The following is a 12,895-nucleotide window of genomic DNA, read 5'->3' as shown; positions in this document are numbered from 1 at the left end:
AAAAACTTACATGCATGACAGTGTGCAACCTGAAAGAACATCAGGTATGGAACTTTTGTATAATACATAAATGATAACTTACTGTGAACATTCTGCGGTCTTTCCTTTGCTCTGGAAATCCATTATACATTGAATCAGCTGATTGTTCTCATCCAGTAACTGAAACATGACAGAGCAAAACGGGAAGAAAACTGAAAAACATGTGGATAGGCCTATAGAAGACAACTGCATCTTCCTATCCAGTAATGTTTGCATTCGGGCCTGTTACATATGAGAGAATACAGTAGCCTAAATACAATTTTAAGGGGATTGGAAACATGCATGAAAACAATGTTGCTTGTATTGACTGGTTGAACTTCAGCAGGACAAACGGCTGTCCCATTCCAATGCAGACTACTCATGAAATCATATGTTCTTTGAGAGTACAGTAGTACATGAAATTGATGGCAACATCGTAGTTAGCTGGTCAACCGGTCTTTTGCCCTTTTCTCCAACGTTAGTTAGCTATAATCAATGTCATAGATACTAGTAGTCCTGTGCGTGCCTGGCTAACAAAAGACGCTAACAATCCAACTAGCTAAGAAAACCTTAGCCTATGCTTCCATTTATATCAGAAACAAATTCAATGTTAGTCCATCGAATCGACTAAACATGTTAGTTATTTTTAGATTATTTGCCCACTACCGCGAAGTTCATATTGACCGCGCTTTACCCTAGCAACATTGTTACCATCTATTTCCCTCTTTACAGTTCGACCTGGCCGCTGGCTAAGCTAGTTAGCTAACAACAGCAGCTGGTGCTGTATCCGCCTCCATTCTGTTGCGGTGCGTGATAAAAATGAATTAGCTACCTTTTGAATTCCAGCGGGTGTTATATCACCCTTTCCACGTTGTCTGTGAGGTGCAAACGCCACCGACATGGTGTTTTCATATAAAGCTAAAACATACAACTAAACAACTAACAAATCTGTAGAACTCAAAGCAGACAGTTTAGAATAGCAACATCTGATGTTATTCTGTGATGTAGTCCATGGCCGTGTTCGAGAGGATCAAATCCGCAATGTATCATGGGAAAATTGTGACTGATTGACTGATCTACAAACAACAATGAGTCATTATTTATGATCCACCGTGATTTTGTAGATCAGTAAGTCGGCAGTGGCCTGCAGTCGTTTTGATGCTCTCGAACACGGCCAACTAAAGGGCTGAACGATAATGCCCTTGAGATGTAATATATCTTCATGAGATATATATATATATCGAAATTAGAAAAACATGTCAATGCATTGTATTGTTGTTTTGTGGGGTAAAATTAAGACTTTTATAAAAACAAAACGATGTTTTCAACCCCTGTCCAAAGGTGGAATCATCCAAACTCAACCCAAAGGCCACAGGGGAATGGGAAATAGTATCCCCCGGAAAGGGTCCAAACAGCGCTGAAAACGTCTGTATTAAACCCTTATTATAGTCCCGGAACCACTTATGATAACAATGAAATGCTGTTGAGTTTTTAAAGAGTAAAATAAAATGTTGCAGAGGCATCTGTGAATTTATGAAAATTTTCTTGGTGAAATGCTCAAAATTGAAGCGCATGCGCCCTGTGATTACACTCTCACTCAACACTAGCTGGCAAACATTCGCTAGCGGAGTAGCTAGCAACACTTTTTAAACATTTCAGTACATCTGTTTCGAGAAACATAATGGCAGCAAGATATGACAGGGCGATCACTGTGTTTTCTCCCGACGGTCACCTTTTTCAGGTGGAATATGCACAAGAGGCTGTGAAGAAAGGCTCCACTGCTGTAAGTTTATGAAGCTAAGCTAACGTAAGCTGTGTCATTTAGCTACTATGTAGCTAATGTATGATAAGATAGCTAGCTAACGTAACATTGTGATGCTGTTGGAGAAAGTTGCTAGCTAACTCAATTTAGCTAGCTATCATGTTCTGTTGTTTAACGCAATATTTACTTGAATTTCAGTGAGATTACTTAGCTAGTGTCGAACTACTTAACTGTTTCATTTCCCCATTCATTCCTAATTTAGGTGGGCATCAGGGGCAAAGACATTGTTGTCCTTGGAGTTGAGAAGAAGTCTGTCGCCAAACTACAGGAGGAAAGAACAGTCCGCAAGATCTGCGCCCTAGACGAACATGTTTGCATGGCATTCGCAGGTATCTAACTAGCTAACTACATATTATTTAATTTGCATGTTATCTTGATCATCAGACGACATGCCAAAGTAAGTACAGTTGAAGTCGGAAGTTTACATACACCTTAGCCAAATACATTTAAACTCAGTTTTTCACAATTCCTGACATTTAATCCTAGTAAGAATTCCCTGTTTTAGGTCAGTTAGGATCACTTCTTTATTATAAGAACGTAAAATGTCAGAATAAGAGTGATTTATTTCAGCTTTTATTTATTTCGTCACATTCCCAGTGGGTAAGAAGTTTACATACACTCAATTAGTATTTGGTAGCATTGCCTTTAAATTGTTTAACTTGGGTCAAACGTTTCAGGTAGCCTTCCACAAGCGTCCCACAATAAATTGGGTGAATTTTGGCCCATTCCTCCTGACAAAGCTGGTGTAACTGAGTCAGGATTGTAGGCCTCCTTGCTCACACGCTTTTTCAGTTCTGCCCACACATTTTCTATTGGATTGAGGTCAGGGCTTTGTGATGGCCACTCCAATACCTTGACATTGTTGTCCTTAAGCCATTTTGTCACAACTTTGGAAGTATGCTTGGTGTCATTGTCCATTTGGAAGACCCATTTGCGACCAAGCTTTAACTTTGACTGATGTCTTGAGATGTTGCTTCAATATATCCACAATTTTCAATCCTCATGATGCCATCTATTTGGTGAAGTGAACCAGTCTCTCCTGAAGCAAAGCACCCCCACAACATGATGCTGCCACCCCCGTGCTTCACGGTTGGGATGGTGTTCTTCGGCTTGCAAGCCTCCCCCTTTTTCCTCCAAACAGTTCTATTTTTGTTTCATCAGACCAGAGAACATTTCTCCAAAAAGTACGATCTTTTTCCCCATGTGCAGTTGCAAACCGTAGTCTTGCTTTTTTATGTCACTTTTGGAGCAGTGGCTTCTACCTTGCTGAGCGGCCTTTCAGGTTATAGGACTCATTTTACTGCGGATAAATACTTTTGTACCTGTTTCCTGAAGCATCTTCACAAGGTCCTTTGCTTTTGTTCTGGGATTGATTTGCACTTTTCACACCAAAGTACGTTCATCTCTAGGAGAGGGAACGCGTCTCCTTCCTGAGCGGTATGACGGCTGCGTGGTCCCATGGTGTTTATACTTGCGTACTATTGTTTGTACAGATGAACGTGCTACCTTCAGGCATTTGGAAATTGCTCCCAAGTATGAACCAGACTTGTGGAGGTCTACAATTTTCTTTCTGAGGTTTTGGCTGATTTCTTTTGATTTTCCCATGATGTCAAGCAACGAGGCACTGAGTTTGAAGGTAGGCCTTGAAATACATCCACAGGTACACCTCCAATTGACTCAAATGATGTCAATTAGCCTATCAGAAGCTTCTAAAGCCATGACATAATTTTCTGAAATTTTCCAAAGGCACAGTCAACTTAGTGTATGTGAACTTCTGACCCACTGGAATTGTGATACAGGGAATGATAAGTAAAGTAATCTGTCTGTAAACAATTGTTGAAAAAATTACTTGTCATGCACAAAGTAGATGTCCTAACATACTGGCCAAAACTATAGTTTGTTAACAAGAGATTTGTGGAGTGGTTGAAAAACGAGTTGTAATGACTCCAATCTAAGTGTATGTAAACTTCCGACTTCAACTGTAGCTAACATTGCCTAGCAAGAACAATTTGTGTAATGGCTGTTTCCAGAGGTAAAGCTTTGTCGAGGGAGTTTTTTTCTGCCATTTGTCTGGTTTCAATATTGTTTGGTTTGCTGTGGCTCATAGCCAAACCAGCTGAACGTTTCGCTGTTATTGTCTCTTATTTAACCAGTTGTCTGCCTCTGTCAGGTCTGACAGCAGATGCCCGCATTGTGATCAACAGAGCTCGGGTGGAGTGCCAGAGTCACAGGCTCACAGTGGAGGACCCAGTCACCGTTGAGTACATCACACGACACATCGCCACCCTGAAACAGGTACAATACACACCACCTCTAACTAACAACAGCACCTAACGACTTGCTATTGCCATCCGTGACAGACACCACTCAACAATTAGACTTCACTAAAACAGAAAGTCACAGCCCTCCAATAGTCTCTCTCATATGTACACAAGCAAGAGATGGCTTGTATAAGACTTATATTTTAATGTGAGGGGAAGCAATTTGTCAGGCACCTGTAGCAGACCCACGTTTAAAAAGTCTGTTTAATAAGACTTCCCTGTGGATATTTTGTCAACTTCATAAAGACCAACCACCTGGACAACTGGCAGAGTAAGTTCAAGTTTATTCAACATTAGTGACACAGAGGGGACTTTCTGTGTTGGGTCAATGTGATGATGTTGTCCAAGAGTGACAGCATCGGCGCTTGCAACCAGGGTTGGGTAGGTTACATTCGGAATGTAATCCTTTACAGTTACTATTGTTAGGTTCTAATTCTCAGAGTAAAAACTCTACGGACACTATGAAAGCTGAACCAAGTTTAATTCTTCCCAGAGGATCAATACAGCTGCATTGGACAAAACATGTTTCCACCACCACAGGTTTATATACTTCAATTTAGATGCACTCCTCCTTCTCTCCAACCCTTACATCTTTTATGGTTCAACAGGAAGACGAAGTGATAGGGTAATAAACCGTTCCTTCTCCCTTAAGGTGACCTGACCTCAACCCCCTTGATGCCTAATCCAAAGCTCTCCACCCGAATCACCTATAGCAATCATGTGACTGCCTCCCCTCTACCCAGCACATTCCAAAGCCATCTGGCTCCTACAGATAACCATTAACTTCTGATGTAAAAATCAGTCTCTATCACTCCTCAGATACTATAGTATTACTTCTGATGTATCATGTCTCCTAGTATAATAATGTTCCAACTTTAACCCAGAATCTAACAGTCCCCTGTTTTGAACATTTAACTCCATACTGTTCAACATTACATACACTTGAAAATTACTTATAAATGGACATACAATCATTAGTAAAACATGAACAAAAAATAAACATAATTAACATTCACAGTGAGGTTTACAAACTCAGAGACTTATGGCCTCTGTTCTATGATCACACCATACACAATCTTATTTCCAGTCCTCATAGAACACTGATTATAACGTGTCCCCTGGGTCTGTTGACTTGTCCCAGTTCAACGTTCTCCTTCTGGTTCCCAACAGAGTGATAGCACAAAACTTGCAAAGCAACGAGAAACACTAAACATAACAGTATTAACTATATGCATATATGCATGAAAACCAAAGTCTGAGACCATGACAATTCCCACTCTCTCTTCACCTGACTCTATGCCTCCAGTATACTTTTCTGCTGGATTCCACAAAAATGAAAGCCCTAAAAGCCTCCTAATGCTTTCGCCCAGTCTTCCCCTTACCGGCCCCAGGTTCTGAGAGGTGTTCCCAAGCCATGTCATTTTCACTTTGTTCCCAATCTCCTCCATTGCCACCTGATAGGCACCTCACCTGATAGGCAAGTGTGTATCCCTAATCAACGCTACATCTTCTTGAGGTAACTCAGCACTGTATAGACTTTCATATCAATGCCTCCAAAATGTTGTTTAGAGTACAATTATCCCACATCTATCCTTTTATATGATGCATTAACCAATAAAGCAGCTAACCCAACTATGTTTAAAGTAGCTCCCAGACCCAACCAATCTGCATGTCTACTGTGGAATCTAGTCTCTCTCTCTCTCTTTAGCTCCGCTTCCTTTGTCATGGTGTCTTCAAGCTCACCCATTATGCAGCTGGACCTCACTTCCTGTGAGAACTATGCACCCACTGAGGAGAGACCTGACGATTTTTACCGCTGCAGGTGCTGTAAGGAGTACTGTGTGTAGACCAGAACATTGCTGTCCCAACATCCCTGCCTGGTGTATCTTGATGTACAGTCAATCTCCAGAATTCAGCCCGTGCCTCGGTTATCTCCTGCTCCTCATGTGCTGCTTTCACCTGAGGGTATACACACTGCAACGCAAGGGTCATTTCCTGACAACTTATGGGAAGATCACTAATTTGTGGCATTTGAATAACAGCCCCCGGCACTCCCATCAGTCTCCCAACTACCTAGCCATTTGGCATAAGTCCTCATAAACTGATAACCAAACAATGCTACTAATGTAACCCCTGCTACTCCTAACATGGCCCATGACCATAGCCTCCTCCAATTACTGTCCCTACAAATCAAATCAGACTTTATTTGCGACATGCGCCGAATACAACAAGTGTAGACTTTACCGTGAAATGCTTACTTACAAGCCCTTAACCAACAGTGCAGTTTAAGAAGAAGAAAGTATTTACCAAGTAGGCTAAAATAAAAAGTAATAATAAAAGGTAACACAATAAGAAAAGCAATAACAAGCCTATATACAGGGGGCACTGGTACCGAGTCAGTGTGCAGGGGTACAGGCGACTGCTGTGAGAATAACTACTGCATGTAATCTGTCAAGTGTTTTCCGGCTGTTAGAAATTGGGAACGAGATTAATGAGTTGGAAGAATATCCAACCTAATACCATGATCTGGGTTTGTGTAATGTTCAATTTAACTCCATAATAGTCCCTATATATTGTGCACAGTTAGCAGTCATCCCTCTCCTATGAGCTATTTCCTGTAACAATATACATAGTCTCTGGGAATGATACCCCTCTATCACCACAACCTTAATTTATGAGCCCCCACAGATCTCCCCCGCAGTCACATTCCATCCCACTTAACAGCCCTATATAAACATTCTGTCTCAAACACAGGCCTCGTGTACTTCACCTCCTGCTGCAGATACATTTGCATATATCATTCCATCTGACCCATAAAACACTAGTCACTACTCCTAATGCACTTCTACACAAACATACTAAAACATTCTCAAATCAATTAGTCAACATACATCAGTTCCTCTGGAACAATGATCACTCTTATGTTCCACAAAACCTTAAAACACATTGACTTGAAAAGGAAAGAGAAGAAAAGTACATGTATAGTAACTTCACACCACCCTTGATGCGACTAAAACTGTGGAAAGAACCGTCCATCCATTACTTTCTATACCCATGTGATGCTGGTCTCCATGCCCTCTCCTTCATTTTCATCCTTGGGTGTTATCGCAAAACACAGACTATGAGCCTCGTATGCAATTAATTGTCCCGTATCTTCCAGCCATCTATATGTATTGTGATTTAACATTAACATTCTGATGACATGGTAAAACAAAAGAAAACCAAAAAAAGCCTTCATGGTTGACCCAAGCTATCGTCCAGTGAGTTCTCTAACAACCTCCCTGTCGGAGGATACTTACAGATAAGGTTTCTAGAGCCTCCCTACGCCAAATACATTTTTGCAGTGCCCCCACCCCGCACCGTTTTAGAGCCCCTCTCTTTATCCGAATCATAACTAAAACATTTTATAAATTATCTAACCCAAATTCAGAATGACAGTCCTTAGTGCTTACTTTGAGTCTATGACTCGAATTCAAGTCTCTCAACCTAGCACACATCGTCCCTGTTAGAATGTACGTTTATTAACTGAACTTTTTTACTGCCGGTAATAGCTCTTCTCATTACAGCCCGCATTTGTTCCTGTTTTCCTGTCGTGAGTGATCTGGTAATGAAAGAGCGATATCTCAATGCATACTTAGTCTAAATTGTTCGCAGTGAGTAAAATAGACCGCCCCCCCCCCCTCCCGGCACTTATCATTCTAGCGTGTCTTCTTCAGATAGCGTTACAGTTCATCTTCCCAACGGCACATGTAACTCTTGCCTGTCACATTTGATGGCCCTTGATCATGTCCCGATTTTCAATATCCAAATAGATACATCCGTTTCTCCCACGTACACGAGTCTCTCACCTGAGCCGTTATCTCTCTCCACACACGCGGTCTCAGCACTCCTGCCGCCCGTACCCAGGTTTGGCTCAGACTCAGATAGAAGTGTTAAAAGTCGCTGTCGCATTGAACGCCTTTGTCGCTCTTTCTTCAGCCGGTTAGGGAGGGTTTTGAGGTTCACACACACTGTTTGTGGTCAAATTATTCCTACGATGCATTAAGACACGATCTGATGTCCCCTTCCATGATAACCTCAAGAGAGGAAAGAGCATAATAACATACTGTTACTGTTGAAACCATTTTCAAAATGAGTTCATACTCATGTATTTTACTGGCGACCTCTCGGAAGAGTTACCAGATCAGGAAGTTAGCACCCTAACCCATCGAAGAATCCCACACTCCAATCTGGTGAAATTTGTATCGAGACAAAAATTAAATCAGCAATACACATATCACAATCCATTTGGAGTAACTGTCGTCCCTTATTGACATATTTTTCCTTCTATATGCAGACTGAACAAAATACATTTGTATATTTACCCAAGGACAAGGATCCCAGGGAACTGGTCATAGGGAACTGGTCATTTTCCCTTCGAACACATGATTCACATTGTGAATCAAAAACAAAATGTTAAATCAAAAATAAACAAATTCGAATAACCAATCAACTTACATGTCTGTAGTATAATACTGTCCCGATTTTAACCCAGAGTCTAACACTATACTGAACAAAAATATAAATGCAACAATTTAAAATATTTTACTGAGTCACAGTTCATGTAAGGAAATCAGTCAATTGAAATAAATTCATTAGGCCCTAATCTATGGATATCACATGACTGGGAATACAGATCTGTTGGTCACAGATACCTTAATAAAAAATGTGGGGGCGTTGATCAGAAAACCAGTCAGTATCTGGTGTGACCACCATTTGCCTCATGCAGCGTGACACATATCCTTCGCATAGTGTTGATCAGGCTGTTGATTGTGACCTGTGAAATGTTGTCCTACTCCTCTTCAACGGCTGTGCGAAGTTGCTTGATATTGGAGGGATCTGGAACACGCTGTCGTACACGCCGATCCAGAGCATCCCAAATATGCTTAATGGGTGACAGGCCTGGTTAGTACGCAGGCCATGGAAGAACTGGGACATTTTCAGTTTCCAGGAATTGTATACAGATCTTTACGACATGGGGCCGTGCATTACCATGCTGAAACATGAGGTGATGGCAGCGGATTAATGGCATGACAATGGGCCTCAGGATCTCGTCATGGTATCTCTGTGCATTCAAATTGCCATCGATAAAATGTGTTCGTTGTCCGTAGCTAATGCCTGACAAAACCATAACCCCACCGCTACCATGGGGCACTCTGTTCACAAAGTTGACATCTGCACACCGCTCGCCCACACGACACCATACACGTGGTTTGCGGTTGTGAGGCCGGTTGGACGTACTGCCAAATTCTCTAAAACGACGTTGGTGGTTTATGGTAGTGAAATTATCATTAAATTCCATAGCAACAACTCTGGTGGACATCCCTACAGTCAGCATGCTAATTGCCTCCTCCCTCAACTTGAGAAATCTGTGGTGTGACAAAACTGCACATTTTAGTGGCCTTTTGTCCCCAGCACGAGTTGCACCTGTGTAAATATCATGCTGTTTCATCAGCTTCTTGATATGCCACACCTGCCAGGTAGATGGATTATCTTGGCAAAGGAGAAATGCTCACTAACAGGGATAGAAACTTGCGTTTTGCCCTGTTTGCTTCCGTTTTGGTTCTTAAACGGTTTACGTAACGAATATATTTTTATTTTATTTCACAAGTCAGTTTAGGGGGCAGAACAACATATTTTTACCTTGTCAGCTCGGGGATTCAATCTAGCAACTTTTCAGTTACCGGCCCAAAGCTCTAACCACTAGGCTACCTGCCGTCCGTATGTTGATGCATTGGCCGGGAATATAACCCTGGTCGCAAAAACAATGATTGATAAGCAGCTTAAACTTCTTAATTTCAACCATTATTGGGTTAAAATACAATACCGGTCATAAGTTTTAGAACACCTACTCATTCAAGGGTTTGTCTTTTATTGTTGCTATTTTATACATTGTAGAATAATAGTGAAGATATAAAAACTATGAAATAATACACATGGAATCATGTAGTAACCAAAAATTGTTAAACAAAATATATTTTAAATGTAAGATTCTTCAAATAGCCACCCTTTGCCTTGATGACAGCTTTGCACACTTGGCATTCTCTCAACCAGCTTCACCTGGAATGCTTTTCCAACTGTCTTGAAGGAGTTCTGAGCACTTGTTGGCTGCTTTTCCTTCACTCTGCGGTCCAACTCATCCCAAACCATCTCAATTGGGTTGAGGTCGGGTGATTATTGAGGCCAGGTCAACTGATGCAGCACTCCATCACTCTCCTTCTTCATCAAATAGCCCTTACACAGCCTGGAGGTGTGTAGGGTCATTGTCCTGTTGAAAAACAAATGATAGCCACACTAAGCCCAAACCAGATGTGTCGCTGCAGAATGCTGTGGTAGCCAGTCGCACCATTGCGACAGTCGCACCATTGGCAGACATACAGTAACTTGGACTGTAGCCTACAAAAAGCCCATTCCTGCTCTTTTCCCACGATTGTTATAGATATTTTTTTAACTTTATTTACCTAGGCAAGTTAAGAACAAATTCTTATTTACAATGACAGTCTACCCCGGCCGATGCTGGGCCAATTGTGTGTCGCCCTATGGGACTCCCAATCACAGCCGGTTGTGATACAGCCTGGAATTTAACCAGGGTCTGTTGTGACGCCTCTAGCACTGAGATGCAGTGCCTTAGACTGCTGCGCCACTCGGGAGCCCAACTATCCATCAAACACTTTTGGTGTGTCATCATATTAGTCTCTGATTTGTGGTCAGACTGATTTGTGGTCAGACTCTTTCAGACATAACAAACTTAAACTTAAGCCTTTTTTCAATGCTGATTTGAATGTCATTAGGAAAATAAATGTAAAAAAAAAAAAAAAAAACGGAATTTAAAAGTAACTCTAGGCCTCCCGGGTGGCGCAGTGGTCTAGGGCACTGCATCGCAGCGCGATAGCTGCGCCACCAGAGACTCTGGGTTCGCGCCCAGGCTCTGTCGTGGTTAGGGAGGGTTTGGCCGGTAGGGATATCCTTGTCTCATCGCGCACCAGCGACTCCTGTGGCGGGCCGGGCGCAGTGCGCGCTAACCAAGGTAGCCAGGTGCACAGTGTTTACTCCTACACATTGGTGCGGCTGGCTTCCGGGTTGGAGGCGCGCTGTGTTAAGAAGCAGTGCGGCTTGGTTGGGTTGTGTTTCAGAGGACGCATGGCTTTCGACCTTCGTCTCTCCCTAGCCCGTACGGGAGTTGTAGCGATGAGACAAGATAGTAATTACTAACAATTGGATACCACGAAATTGGGGAGAAAAGTAAGTAATCATCTAGTTTTTCAAAAGTATATCTAATCTGATTACAATATTTTTGTTAGTTGTTTTGTAATCCGTTACTCCCCAAACCTGCATGCACCTTGTACCCAGTTTGGTAGAGTAAACTAGAGTCCATATGATACTTGACTGTTTGTTTATTTTCATAGATAGCCAGCTTTTTATATTTTTCTTTAGCGTTACACTCAGAGTAATGGACGAAGACCGTTTGGCATCTCGGCGTTGATCGTGGGTTTTGACTACGATGGGACCCCCAGGCTCTATCAGACTGACCCCTCAGGAACATACCATGCATGGAAGGTCAGGCAATCCACAAAAATACCTCACCTTTCTCCACAGATAAATATGTTTAACGTTTTTCATAGCCATGATGATTCTCTGAATTGTGTCGTTGCAAAAATGAGATTTTCTTGTCTTAATTGTGAGGTCTGTTTTTTAAATAAACGTTAGCTATTGAGCTGTATTTAAACCACAATATTGGTATTTTATTGTTTTAAAAATACTCAGTTACTGATTTGTTACCCATCTCTTTGTTCAGGCAAATGCAATTGGCCGCAGTGCTAAGACAGTGAGGGAATTCCTGGAGAAGAACTACACAGATGAAGCCATCGCCACTGACAACGAGGCGATTAAGCTGGCAATCAAAGCCTTGCTTGAGGTGAGGTCAACCACTGTCTGTTTTATGCTAAACTCCAAACCGACCCCTAACGCCTACTTCCTACTCCCCTAGGCACTTCTGTAGGTCTGAGACAGTTATATTTGTGTATTCAATATGGCCAAATCCATCCATAAATCCATTGTGTACATTTTACCTTTTGAACTATGTTTTACAGGTGGTTCAGTCTGGTGGGAAGAACATTGATCTCGCTGTGATCAGAAGAAACCAGCCACTGAAGGTAACCTCACCAAAGAGTTTGGTGGTCTAGTCCCAATATTTGCTGCTTTACACATGTCTTTGTCTATGGGTTAATTGTTTCTTTTCTTTTGTTGTTACTCCATGTAGTTATTGGAGTCCAAAGAAATTGAGACCCTGGTGGCTGAGATCGAGAAAGAGAAAGAAGATGAGGCAGAGAAGAAAAAGCAGAAGAAATCTACTTGAAGTCGTTACTCAACCACTGGCTTTCATTTAGCATTTGGGTAAAGGCAGCGTATTTGGTCGGTAAATATAGGAAAGTGTCAAGGTTTATAGGCCCAAATATAGCTTTCATGTCACACACTAAGGTTCGTATGTTGAATTTTCACATAAATATCCCACCGGCATTGCCATCAATGCATAGTTTGTGGAAGTTGAGTTGTGTGGATCTCAAGTTAGGATTCAGAACTTGGAGATCTCACCTCTGCCCTCTTTTAAGAACAGTATGTTATTTTTATTCATTGAACTTATTTGAAGTGAATGTTAATAGATCGACATACTTAATAAAGTCAACTTGTTTATGTA

At 41.7% G+C, this 12,895-nt stretch overlaps 2 protein-coding genes across 10 annotated transcripts in view; one reads left to right on the top strand and one right to left on the bottom strand.

Moving 5' to 3' along the window:
* The window catches only part of ss18 (SS18 subunit of BAF chromatin remodeling complex), a 24,873-nt gene extending 22,776 nt beyond the window's left edge, over positions 1–2,097 (bottom strand). For 2 of the 9 annotated variants that reach the window (XM_024009412.2, XM_024009413.2), the window contains exons 1-2: positions 851–1,188; positions 83–159 (exon numbers count right to left, since the gene is read on the bottom strand). In XM_024009412.2, the coding sequence (XP_023865180.1) occupies positions 83–159; positions 851–919 (146 nt within the window). In that variant the 5' untranslated portion in view covers positions 920–1,188. Of the gene's footprint in view, positions 1–82; positions 160–729; positions 818–850; positions 1,189–2,011 lie in introns of those variants that run through there. The other 7 variants (XM_024009414.2, XM_024009419.2, XM_024009417.2 and 4 more) reach the window with 5 other exon arrangements.
* On the top strand, positions 1,536–12,895 carry LOC111979119 (proteasome subunit alpha type-7). Its single transcript, XM_024009421.2, has 7 exons — positions 1,536–1,801; positions 2,043–2,169; positions 4,011–4,135; positions 11,635–11,757; positions 11,996–12,115; positions 12,291–12,353; positions 12,461–12,895. The coding sequence occupies exons 1-7, from the start codon at positions 1,700–1,702 to the stop codon at positions 12,554–12,556; spliced, it is 756 nt and encodes a 251-aa protein (XP_023865189.1). The 5' UTR covers positions 1,536–1,699; the 3' UTR covers positions 12,557–12,895.

This window comes from Salvelinus sp. IW2-2015, linkage group LG19, assembly GCF_002910315.2.
Source record: "Salvelinus sp. IW2-2015 linkage group LG19, ASM291031v2, whole genome shotgun sequence".
Classification (NCBI taxonomy): domain Eukaryota; kingdom Metazoa; phylum Chordata; class Actinopteri; order Salmoniformes; family Salmonidae; genus Salvelinus; species Salvelinus sp. IW2-2015.
Note: the sequence above shows the minus strand (reverse complement) of the source record. Positions and strands in the feature narration are given on the sequence as shown.

Coding starts and splice junctions, on each gene's coding strand:
- LOC111979119 (XM_024009421.2), top strand. CDS start 1,700: ATGGCAGCAAGATATGACAGGGCGATCACTGTGTTTTCTCCCGACGGT. Junction 1,802..2,042: donor TGAAGAAAGGCTCCACTGCT/GTAAGTTTATGA, acceptor TTCCTAATTTAG/GTGGGCATCAGGGGCAAAGA. Junction 12,116..12,290: donor CAATCAAAGCCTTGCTTGAG/GTGAGGTCAACC, acceptor TATGTTTTACAG/GTGGTTCAGTCTGGTGGGAA.